Source organism: Hirundo rustica, chromosome 7 (assembly GCF_015227805.2).
Source record: "Hirundo rustica isolate bHirRus1 chromosome 7, bHirRus1.pri.v3, whole genome shotgun sequence".
Taxonomy (NCBI): domain Eukaryota; kingdom Metazoa; phylum Chordata; class Aves; order Passeriformes; family Hirundinidae; genus Hirundo; species Hirundo rustica.
Genome location: NC_053456.1, coordinates 6,189,118 through 6,202,037, shown reverse-complemented (window position 1 = coordinate 6,202,037; position 12,920 = coordinate 6,189,118). Strand labels below are relative to the sequence as shown.

Here is a 12,920-nt window from a genome sequence, read left to right as displayed (position 1 = left end):
TCCAATATGGCACAGATGCACGAATTTCTTGCAGGCAAACATTAAATAACAGATTTAAATTAGAAAAATACAAGCTGTGTTTCAGATCCAGCAAGTCAACAAAGAAAGTACAATTTTTCCACAGGACATGATATGCTGAGTTTCTTTAGATAAGGGAGTCGTATCTCACATCTTTGTCATCTCAGTGTTTCTTACAGTGTGGCTGGATACAGCATTTCCTAGGAGATACTATCTGTCTCCATGATTTTAGTCACAAACAATTTAGCAAAATATGATCAAAGGTTCAGCAGGGATGTACTATGTGTTCAAACAAAAAATGCACAGCTGAAGACAGCTACGATGTAAGTCAGCTAGGGAAGTAATGAGAGGATCTGCTATCCCAGAATAGTTTGGGCTGGAAGAGACCTTAAAGGCCATCCAGTCCAATCTCCTGCAACAAGCAGGGACATCTTCACCAGGACCAGCTTGCCCAGCTCCTCATCTAAAAGTCTGGGGGTTGTACTTAATCCCAAGAACTGGAGCTCTGATGAATATCTGCATTATGAAAGGACTCACATGCCTTTGCCATGAGTAACAGTAGCTGTTCTGATGATGCAGGAGGATGTTTTGCAGAAAGCAATCACTTCTAATCACACAGAAGATAAGTGATCAAATGGACCTCACCCACAGGACCAGTCAAAATCTCCCAGCACAAAGATTAAAAGAAAGAAGAGAACTTCTCCTGAGAGAGCTGAAGGCACTCAAAATAAAGTATCAAAAAGACTGTCCATAATCAAATCTAGCTCATGCTTAGAAGCATTTCCACAAGAGATGTGAAAACGGAAGCATCTGAGTAAGAAAAAAATTGGACAATGGGATCTTCTCTGTGTTTGAAAATACTTCTGTGGTGTTTAGGTGACCACATTCAACAGTAAACTACTCTAAGTTCCTATTAAAAAAAAAAAAAAAATACCACGTCCCACAAGAATGCCTAAAAGACAAAAAATTTCAAAAGGAATTTGGTTAAAAACAGCTGACACAGTAAAATGCGTAGAATGTAGTAAAATGCATAGAATGTTCAGGCACTGAATAAATACAAAAATCCCATCAAAACTAAGCACGTAAACCAACCAGTAATTGACCGTCTGTGTTGGATAAAAGAACCAAATCACACAAGAAAATAAATGGATGAAAAATAATTTATACAACCTTTTACTTCTTTTTTATGAGAGAAAGGGATCTAAGGAAGTAATGTGTATAAAGAGTAAGAAAACGCTGGTTGTATAAATTAAATGATGGTTACGTACATTTGCCAGCAAAGTGAAGACTTTACACGGTTTATTATAAAATTTGGCCCAATATTTAAATTCCTCTTGGTGGAATATTTATTTTCAGATGTTTCATAGACCTTTGGATTCATAACCCAAAATCTAGTTCAGGTCTAACATTCTGCACAAGCCCCAGCTGCCTGGCCAAACCCAGACAAATTTCCCAAGGGCTTTTCAATGATAAAAGTGATCAGTAGATTAGGCTGGCTTTAAAATAAGGCCAGAAATAACATATATTCAATCTATGATACAAACCACCGGGCCCTGTGAACTTTAATATTAGTACATCCACAGAAATTCCCAACACCCCATTCTTTACACATCCTTCAGTTAATTTCCACCAGACTCCACGAGTGACTTGCTATAGGAGACAGCTAGAATCTGCAGTTGTCCCCATTAATTTTTTTTGTCTGTTTATTGGTCAGAACCAGACAGGGTTTAATAAAGGCTACGCTGGTTATTCAGGAGTCAAATTCAAGTTTCTGAGAAAAACTAAAGCTTGTTTTTGTGAAAGATTTTCCTGTTTCCTGCAAGGCTTTCCTTTCCACAGTGGTAGGAATAGTGCCATGTTGTGTGTGGGAAAGACTAATATTACTTTCTACTCTTAAACATTTGCTTTTCTTGTAAGATTCTATCCCCAAAGCTTAAGTAAACAAGTGTATGGCATTCCCTAGCAGCACTCCCTGAATGTCAGAATTGTTCTGTATTGTCAGACCAAGAGGGAACAAGAGACATCATCAATAAATTCAGATCATTCATGCCCATGAGAACTCCTTTTGCACTCATTCTTCAGGTTGTGTTAAAGAGTTTTGAAAATAAGCATTGTTGTTTCATCAAAACCGAAAGTCTTTCCTGAGGTCAAAGATTACAACAGCTTCTTTTAATTTCATATTGCCTTGTTACAGAGATGTTACTGTGTTTGATGTTAATATATATATCATACAAGATCCCACATATCAATGTATTACAGAGAGCAATCAACAACCACAGAAGTTTACATCGCTTTCGAGGTCTGCATAGATACCTGCTTCTAATATCTTGAATTCTGTTAATAGCCTGAACTTCCTATAATTGCAAACAAAACAAAACAAACAAAGCCATAAGGATACTCTAATTTCTACACTGATAGTATCAACAGTAACGTTTCAATCAGCTGGAGTGTCTTCTGTCTGAACAACTTCATGACGTAATGACCAAGGCTTTCACAGCTTTTGGACCAGACAATTTCTTTAATTAACTGTGAGCCTTCCATTACAAAATTACTGAGGAAATCACAGAGGACTCCTTAAGTTTAAAAATTCTAACACAAATTAAAACGTGCATCCTATGTATATATTTTAATGCAGTTCCTTATTTTAACCAACTGCAGCACAGACACTCATTAGGAGGGACATGTTTTAAGAAAATGAATTCTCAAAAAGAGAAATTAAGCTGGTACCTTGATGATATTCTGTATTGGATTCTCACCCCTAATTTGCGTCATTCCCAATTTTAAGACTACTGTAAAGTTTTGTTTGTGATGTTTGGTTTTTTTTTTTTTTTCAATTCTTGGAAAGACAAGTTATTTATATCTACAGAGCATACATAACTGAAACCAGCACAACAGTTGTCAGCATCTGATGTCAGCTGCAAAGGCCAAAGCCTATTGAAGTTTGCATATGGCAACCTGGTCTCCAGAGGGAACTTCTGATTGCAGGGAAGAAATATATGGCTGTCAGACAGCCAAGTGTGACAGCCCACACTGCTGAGACCCTACAAAAGGGCTTCCCTTTTGTCTCGCTAAAGAAAGATGATGCTTCTTATTTGAAGTTCAAATTGATATAATTAGATACCGGTAATCGAAAGTAAGAATTCTGAAATTTTAACAGATCTTTGTTTCCTGTCAAAGAAAAGGTGTGGTGAAAAAATACATGTGCAGCAAGAAATATGACCTGTCTGACAACAGATACCTTTAAAATACAAGTATGTTTTACTGTAGCTTAGAAGTGTATTAATACCTTAAGGAGACCGATGACATTTTAAAATTACTATTATTTACAATTGCCCATGTGTTATTTAGCAATACAGTAAAACGAAAATTCACTTTTACTACAATAACTGATTTCCACACAGATAAAATCAAAATCTTCTTTTCCCTCCTGGGAAAAAGAGAGGTGGAAAAAGAGAAAAGAACCAGTCAAAGTAACACTGAGGCAACCCTGAGTAACCAGGTGGCAAAGTTTTCTTGACTGCAAGACATAAGCAACTGGTCATGAAACCAAAATAAACATTAAGGCTGTACTAATGACATGAGGAAATAAAACCAAAAACCCTGGAGGCCTCTCACCTTTAGCTCTGCTGGTGTGAATTCTGCCACGAACCCAAACCTCCTCATCAGCCTTCTCCACCGTCAAGTCTTTTATGCGAACCAAAACTCGATCTGAATTACAGAAAAAAACACACATTTTAAAACAGTTTTTCACTTCAAAATCCAAATACACTTTCTGTCATTGCTATTGATAAAATTGACAATAAATCCAAAAATTATTTTTTGTATCAACTTACTGAAAACACACAAGATTCCATTTCCTTTCTTAGTCACTTGTATCTGATCCAGTAGCTTTAAACTGTTCAAGTTTATTTTTGACTTCCACAGCAGCGTCAAACTGCCCTTTGCCAACAGCAAGACTCATGTAGTTCACGGATGGCAGAACCCAGCATGACTACACTGGATTTGATAGGACTTCACTGTACTACCTGCACTTCTTAGTCTGAATTTCTTCTGCCTAAGGGATGTGTGCCCTGCTGCACTGTGCAGGGTCAAAGCTGCTGTGTTGAACCCAGCAAAACAAAGGCTCAGAGGTAACATGACTACTCTCTGTATCTACCTTACGTGAGCAGGACGAAAGCAACTGTAAAATAACTATTATTTAAAATAAAGAACAGAAAGAAACCACAAATAAATGTGCATTATAAATATTTAAAAATATTTATTTTGATTAAAACAACAGCACTTTGGAGCAACAAAAGTATTACTGTATAAAACGGTTAACATTCATTTAAGGAGAATCTTTTTGACAACCTGATCAAGCACTACTATCACTGTCAGAGCCAAGACTGGATGAGAAGAATTCTTCAAACCCAATGTAGCTGCAAAGGTAAGTAACAACAGGAACGCATGGCTAGGAAAGGGCACATTCTGGATAGCAAAGGGAAAAAACAGTTATCAGGAAAATATTTTTAAATAAATCAGGACTTAAAAATTTGCATGCAACCATTATGAACTAACAATACGCTGGGTGCAAACTGTTATTCCTTGCATGCTTCTTTCCTCACAAACTTCTCCCTCGTTTCAAAATAACATTAAATTTGCTAAGACACTTCCACTGTAGACTTTTCCTGACAGAACTCTTCTAAAGTTTTGGAAAAAAACCCAAACTTTTGCCTGCTCCAGATTACCATCTGCTGTTCTGGACTCCTTCCTTGTCTCTGAATACCAGTCACAGCTTGCCCTGCAAGCCTATTATTCTGCACTGGGGATTTTAGGGGATTGAAAAGTTTTATTAGCTTATGTCAGGCCAATGCAATTCTGTCATCACAGACACATATCAAATCCAGAACAGAATGGAAGTGCACCGAGAAATGTGATAGGAAATTGACTCAAATATATTCATAAAGCGTGTATGTGTGTGTGCTGGAGAAGGGGGAAATGAGAATAAAGATGTTATTTATCATTGGCCAGCAATTTCTGATATTCAAACTTTGTGTAGTACTGTAGGAAACATGCAACCATCACAGTCCACAACCTTCAGTATTTCTAAGAGTTTGATATTCAGACAGTTGAAATTACCTCAGCAACTTGAAACTGTATTGTTACAAAGTTAAAACATTTTCTAGAAAGAAGCATAAAGACACAATGAGGTGGTACACCTTTCATGGATCCTTAATGTTTCAGGAACCATCTGCATTAGATAAGTATTTTTTAAAGTCTTTTGGATATCTAACAATTCATGTTTCACCAAGGCTAAACAAGACACATTTGACACAATTGTTATATAGTATTAATTATTAAAAATTATTTCACCTTTCATAAAAACGATAATAAACAGTATCCACAAGGTGACATCATAAAGCCCTTTCTTCCAACAGATGACAAAATCACAGAATGGCTGAGGCTGGGAGGCTAGTTCTTTTTTCCCTTAATGCATAGCCCAATCTCTTCTTTCCAGCATACTAAATATTCTTATTTTTCTCTCAGAACGCCAACCTCTTCTAAATATGGGAGGAGAGGATAAAAATCCAAAAAGCTGTGCGGGATACATAAAACAATACTTTTTCACCTCCAGACCCCATTCCCTGCCTGTCACATCAACATGTTTACTAAGATAATTTATCCTGCATCGCAGAATTTAGAGCACTATGATCAATATTTCTGCTGCCTCTGTGTAGTGCCAGCATCTTCAAAGTACTGGAAAAAAATGAAAAAGAGAAGGCAAGTTTGACATAAAAACCTGAAAATCAAAAGCAACATTAGATGAAAGCAGCTTCCAGGGAGGGGATTTGAGATGATGGGTCTGAAGGGAGAAAAAAGGAATGGCCAAAAATGGAGTTTTACTAGCAATCATAGCCTCAAGCAGGCAGGAAGGACTTAAAGACCTGACATGACAGGAGGCAAGAACATTAGATAGCCAGGGCAGCCAACATAAGCAGAAGAAAGATTTAAGTGGGCCAAGAAAGAAGGTACAGGTATGTGTGAGCTCAACAGAGCAGGGTGGAGAAACAAAGTTGTGAACTTGAGAAAAGTTTAAATTCGTCTGCAGAGGAACAAGAATCTATCAGCATGGCAAAAGGACAGTAAGCTTAGTCCTTGGAAAGGAAGAATAACTTGTTCTGGTCACTGTAAGCTGTGAGTACCCTGTCCAGCCAGGGACCCCAGTACAGAGCTGCAAGCAGAACAGCACCACTGCTGCAGCCCCCACCAAGCTGCCAGCCAGGGCTGTGCTGGCTCTGCTCACCAGACGCTGTGTGGGCTGCACACCTCGCACCACCAGCGGCTACTCTGATTTACAAATGGCAGGCAGCCTTCAGACACTTCACACAGACTTCAGAAACAAAATTAATACACTTCAGATAGCTGGGAACTATCTGTGCTTCTTCACCACTCCCTGTCCCCAAGCAGCAGCTCCTCCATGACACCCAAGAACACTCTGGGCATCTACTCATGACAAATAATATCTCACCCCCCTGTGAACCCTTTGGCAAGAGCTCTCCCTGGCAGGAACCATTGATTCTGTAAATAAAACTGCATTAGTATCGAGGAAAGGACTAGGCTGGTCTTCAGCTTTATTATTATACACTTTTTGTTCTTTATTGCTACCCAAATTTGGTGTTCTGAATAACCACTTCCTAAAATCACAGAAGAGGAGTAATGTAGATTGCATTTTAAGCCAAATGGAAAAGTGACTCAACATTGTTCATACACTGAGAAGTTTTTTTTAAACAAGGATGAAAGGTCAAACGGACAACACAACTAAAATATGACACTCAGCCTTTTTCATATAATTTCCTGTAGCTTTCACCATTTTCCTTCTCAACATATTTTTTTCTCCAGTACTTTTGAGTGTTTCTTCTGCATATGAGACAGTTAGCATTTCTCCATGAAAGCAGGACTTGATCTGCCATCTCAGGTCCCCTACACAGTTGTTTGCTCTGGGATACAAATCCAGGAAAGGAAACAGAGCTGGGCTGCTTCCAATGTGACTTCAATTCCAGTTCCCTTTCTCTGGCAGCCAGAATGTATTTTATTCAATAATGACTGCTAATGCAGTCTCTGCTGATTTTCTTGTCCCATTACATTCTTGATATAAAGTTCCCCTTCAGTTGTTTTCAACCTGAGTGCTCTTGTGACTGCTTCTCTTCCCTACATCCTGTATTTCCCTTCCTATAGGGGGATCAACCAAAACAATCACTCAAATGAGAAAAAGTACCATCTAATTCTCCTAATCACAGATATTGTTGCTGTTTCACATTTTACTGTGAAGAAGTTACAAGAAGCCAGTCTGTTACTTTCCCTCATTACCGTTTCATGCACTGAATTTAATACAAAGATTACTATTTCTTGATATTAGCCCAGGAGATTGTTCTCTAGCTGCTAAGTTTTTCTGAATCCCAATTCCCCATCAGGATTTCCTGAATTCAGAGTGGTATGACTGATAAAACACATTAATATTAATTATCCAATATTAATGGATTTGCTGCCCATATACAGGAGAAGTGGAAGGCTGCATAAGCAGACAGATCATACTCAGAGAGAGAGCACTGCTGTGGTAAGTCACAGCAGAGCTTACTCTAAACAGAAAAAACCTGATATCTCAGGACTCAGTGCATGATAAATAACAATAATGTAATAATTAATAAAAAGTCCACAGTGATGGACAGACACAAAACTGACGGTCCAGGCAAGGGCAAAGACAGAGACTCCTCTCAACCCAGACTTGAGCTCCAATATTCAACCACACTCATGGCTTTTTTTTTTTTTTTACTTCTACCCTCCAATCTCAATTTCCTGTTCCAAGTCCATGACCTCCAGTCCAACTACCACACACCTTCAAAGCCTGGCCTTATCTTTCCTACACCCTCCCATTAAGCAGATTTAAACTGTAAGATCATCCCAAAGCTTCCTCTTCTGCAGGCTGGACAAGCGCAGCTCCCTCAGACTTGGTGCTCCAATCCCCTGAGCAGCATGGTAGCTCTTCACTGGACTGGCTCCAGAATGTTAATTAATGCCTTCTTTGCACTGGAGAGACCAAAATTGGCCATGGCACTCCAAAGGCAAACGTCTCACAAGTGCCAAATGAATCCCAATAAAAGGAGAAAACGCCAGCGGGATTTGAATGAAAAAGTTTGATAAATGATTTCTCAAGGAAGTACTGAAGATATTTGGTAGGTAACTTCTTTTTTCCTCCTTTCCCACCCCCTCTCTTGCAAAAACTTTTTTGTTTTTCAACTGACCTGGTTTCTCTTGGGATTGTATCATTGATGACACTCCATATCTTTCCTTAGCATAATCCTAGAATGGAGGTGAGAAACATATATCAAAGCAGCACATACAAAAAAAAAAAAAAAAAAAACCAAAAACAAACAAACAAACAAAAACCTAATCATCATCATCACAGAGTGAACTGAAGGAACACAAAATAATTAGCTATAATATTTAAAAAAAAATGTATTTTGGACCCATAGGAGATACAAAAGGGAGAGAAGACAATTGTGCCCTGGAAGAAAAAAATAATTCCAGCAAGAGTGATGCACAAGGATCATTACTTGTTACACAGAAAGTTAGAGTGATTATCTCTACAAAGAGCCTACTCCTCATAAAGCTGAGTCCTATGTAAGTAGATAGATTAAATATTTCCTTCCCATATTCAGGCACCCTGAAAAATCCATCACATCACATGTAATTGTCACAGCCCAGAGGAACCTGACTGTTAATAAAATCTTCCATGCAAGCCACAGACAAAGGCAGCATTTTCACCAAAAGATCACAATTCTGGTTTCCCAGCTAAGCCCATTTTCACATAAAATCCCTTGGTTTATTTATTTTATTCTATTCAATACATGAACCAAAGTTCCTACTAAATACTTTATTTGGGGAGGGTCTTTGCTTGTTTGTTTTTGATGAATTGTGGCATACTTGTATCTTTATGGAAGCCACCAAAACTTGGCAGTCCTTATTGCTGATGCAAGAACAAGCAAAAATTACTTTATAACAAAATGATCTGACGCTCATTGTTAGTGTTTTTTTCTTCTTGAAGAAACACCGGCCTACAATTTTTCAGCGCTGCTCCGTGATCTTCACATGCAAGGCAGAAGCACCTGCCAGGCCAGCAGGAGCCCCTGCAGAAACCTCCTGCTGTGGAGGAGCAGCCCAGGTGTTTCTGGGGGGAGCGGAGCTCCTCGGGGAATCAGAGGCTGGGCCCAGCGAAGAGGGAGTGGGGGGACAGGCAGGGTAAAGCCAAGGGCAGCTGTGCCCCCGGGCTCAGCCAAACCCCGCCTGGGCCCAGCCCCCCCACCCCGGAGAGCCTCAACAGCGCGCCCGCCGCGTTCCCTGCGGAGACCCACATCAGCCGCCGACGAGTCCTCGTTCTCCGGGCGGCGGTCCTGGCCCTGCCCGCGGCCGGCGGCGCTCGGCATCCTGCGGCGGCCGGCGCGGCCCTCACGGTCCCTCACGCCACAGCTCCGCGCACGCCACGCCGCTTCCGCGCGCCCGACTCTCGCGAGAGCGCCGCGCCTGCCCCTGCCCCGCCCGGCGCCGGCCGAGCGTATCGCGAGAGCTGTCCCGGCACGCGCCGCCCGCCGCCCGCAGCGCGCGCTCCCGCGCAGTGCCCTCAGGGCGGGGCTGGGCCGGTGGCGGCGGCTCCGTGCTCCCCTCAGGAGCCGTCGCCGTCCTCGCGAGTCTCGGAGCCTCCAACCCCGAGCTGATGATGCTGAGGCGAATGCTGCGGAGCTGGGCTGGGCTGGGCAGGGCTGAGGCAGGGTGGGTTTGGTCCTCGCTCGCTCCTCGCTCGCTCCGTCCATCACATTGTGGCCAGAGGTAATATCAGAGAATCACAGAATTGTTTGAGTTGAAAGAGACCTCTGAATATCACTCAGTCCAACCCCCCGCCAATGCAGGGTTACCTGGAACGTGTCCAGGCGGGTTTGGGCTGTCTCCAGAGAGGGAGACTCCACGGCCTGTCTGGGCAGCTGTTCCAGTCGTCTTCCACTCTCAACCTAAAGAAGTTCTTCCTTGTGTTGAAGTGAAACTGTTTTTTAGTTCATGGCCAGCGCTCCTCGTCCTGCTGCTGGGCACCACTTAAAAAAATCTGGCACCATTCTCTTGCACCCGCCTTGAAGATATTTATATGCATATAAATAAACATGTTGGACTATGAGGTGGCCAGCTAATGACTGTGGAGCCAAATCAAAATGCGCAATGTTCTATTAGGCCAGCAAACGTGGCTTCCCGGTGCTTACCCTGGTAGCAGTTCTGAGCCCTTGCCCAATCACTGTTTATAATTAGCTGTTTATTAGTTAGCTACAAGTAGGTCTGGGAGTTTTGAGAGGATGAGCAATAGTGCAAACGCAGGTGTTTCCCTGCAGCTGGGTGCTTGAAGCAATGCTACAGTTCTGAGCCAGGGTTGGCTGCAGGTGCCAGCTTTGAAACGACAGAAATCAAAGCTGGATGCAGCTGGCGAATCTATAGATTGTTTATTTTGTGCGGGGCAAGAAAGAGTTAGCGGTCCTGATTTAAATTCTAGTTTTGAATTTTCACATTTGACTAAATAATCCCTTTTGCGGTATCGATTAGGGTTCTTCATTTCCTGTCCCACAGTTGTTTATTTTGCAGCACTTTGTACTGCACTGGTTCGACATCTTTTCTTGTGGGAATCCCCTTGCAAAGTTCCCCTTCCCCTTCTCTAAGCCTCTGTCTCAGAGAATTATCACCTCACCATGAGACCGCACAGCTTTCACAAAATCCTTTCTTCTCATGCACTGTTGAAAAGAATTAAGGTTCAGTGACAGAGAAGGCAAATCACTGTCAGTTTTCATTCCTCACCACAAGAAAAGTTCTGATGGTGGGGTACTGTGTATTGTGCTTAAATGCTAATGTAACAGTAACAAAGCACGTGGGTTTCTCTTTGTCGGTTGTGTCTCTTGTTACCTGTCACGTAGAACCGCGGCTCAACCTGAACCTGAACTAACAGAGAGATGCAAATCTTGTCCCTCACCACGGAGGGTGAGACAGTACCACCTGCACGCCGCAGCGCTCTGTAATTCTTGGCATTTCACCGACTTTGCTGTGAAATTCAATCAAAAGAAACCAGCCCTGTAACCCTTATTGCTGTGCTGGGAGCCTTCCAGTGGTGACTAGCACGAGCATTTCCTCTGGGGCAAATAACCCGAAGGTGGTTCTGAAGGAAAAGCCCTTTTAATATAATGAGGGTGTTAACTGAAAACAAAATACGGCCTTTTAAAGGGCACTGTGGCCAATTATTCCATTGCCGAACTTCCAGAAGAAGCATTTTGCAGAGGTTATGCTCTCAGGTCATTTGTCCAAGGTCCCTTTGTCTTTCAGTGTGGAAACAGGTTTTTTTGAGGAAAAATCTGTTAATACACTGAACACAGAAAAAAACCCAAAAAATTGAAACTGGTTAAATAAACCCCTCAAAATTCTCCACTTAGCTCGGGCCTGCAGCAAAAATTTATATTCCATCTCACTAAATTGATTACAAATCCTCCGTGAAGAGCACAAAACATCACGCGCGGGCGATGCGGCTCTTCTGTCCCACGGCGCGGGTACCGAGAGCCGTGCGATGGGCCCAGTACCTGCGGCGAACCTGCGCTCCCGAACTGCGAGCGGAGCCGGAGCCCGGCCCGGGTGGGAGGCGGAGGGGCCGGGGGGGAGCGGCCAGCGCTGTCCCCCGGGAGCCGGCCCAGGATTAGCGCATGGAAATGACATCACCCACAGCCAATCGGGGGGCCCCTGGGGTGCAGCTGGATGGAGGCCATCCTCCACTTAAGTAACGAGACATGACATACCATGTGCTAATGCTAAATAATTTATCCCTCAGGCATATAGTGAATTGCAAAGCCAAGCTGAGGCCTGGTCAACAGTTTGTAGTTTAAATTAAAATTGGCTTTCCCATCTTCGAGGGTGGGTGGGGGTTGTCAACTGTTGTGATGAAAAATGGAATGCAGAAAATTGGAGGTTTTTTTCTCTTCTTTCTCCTGTTACAATTTGATCTTATCAAAACACTTCTCAGTGATTTGGGAGATGTATCCCACATATCTCTATTATATGAAGGAAATTCATAGAGGAAAGTTTAAGACATTGTGAATAATTATATCCAATATATCCTTGAAACGTGGGTGTTAGCACCTGTAATATCCTAAACCAAAGCTATTCCAAGATTTAGTTCTGTGTGTTTCAAGTCACAAATCTTACATGGGCGTTGCCATAGCAGAGCCATAAATTTGTCTCATTAGGAATCCAGAGGCATTTGCTGCTGCTCAGGCTGAAGCTCAGGCCCAGCCCGTGTCAGGGTGCTGGAGCCAGCAGCACACAGAGATGGGTGTGATGTTAAACCACGCCTGATGGCTGCTGAAACTGAAGCCTTTCCAACTCAGGCATCCAGATAAGCTTGGCCAAACCTTTGACATTTGTCAAAATATTGAGCTGATTTTACTTAAATATGCTAAACAACATTTTCACTGAAACCACGAGAAGCTAAAAGTAGTCAGCACTTTCCATAACCTGTCCTTACACAGCATCTTAAAAAAAAGGTGGCTCAAATACTCTTTAATCTTGCAGGATACTATTGGGCAGGAAGTCAAAAGTTGCAATATGCACGGTGTTGGCGGGAAGGAGATCAGAATCATCTTTGAATTATTTTAGGGGAAGAAATTAAAATGGCCTCTGCCCTATGGAATAAATCAGAACATATTTACCTAGTCTCTACTTGTTTGGCAAATTAAAGGGTAGAGAGCATGAAGCAGTACAGAGATAAAAAGAGCATGTGGGGAAAAAATACAAAACAAATTGGTAGTGTCTCTGAAAGGTCTTCAGGGAATTCAGCTGTATTGCCACAATAG

General features: G+C 41.9%; 1 protein-coding gene across 1 annotated transcript in view; it reads right to left on the bottom strand.

Moving 5' to 3' along the window:
* Positions 1-9,527, bottom strand: part of DARS1 (aspartyl-tRNA synthetase 1) — a 36,571-nt gene extending 27,044 nt beyond the window's left edge. Inside the window, exons 1-3 of the mRNA XM_040069995.1 lie at positions 9,408-9,527; positions 8,298-8,355; positions 3,634-3,726 (exon numbers count right to left, since the gene is read on the bottom strand). Of these exons, the coding sequence (XP_039925929.1) occupies positions 3,634-3,726; positions 8,298-8,355; positions 9,408-9,479 (223 nt within the window). The 5' untranslated portion in view covers positions 9,480-9,527. The remainder of the gene's footprint in view (positions 1-3,633; positions 3,727-8,297; positions 8,356-9,407) is intronic.
* Positions 9,528-12,920: the final 3,393 nt, after the last annotated feature.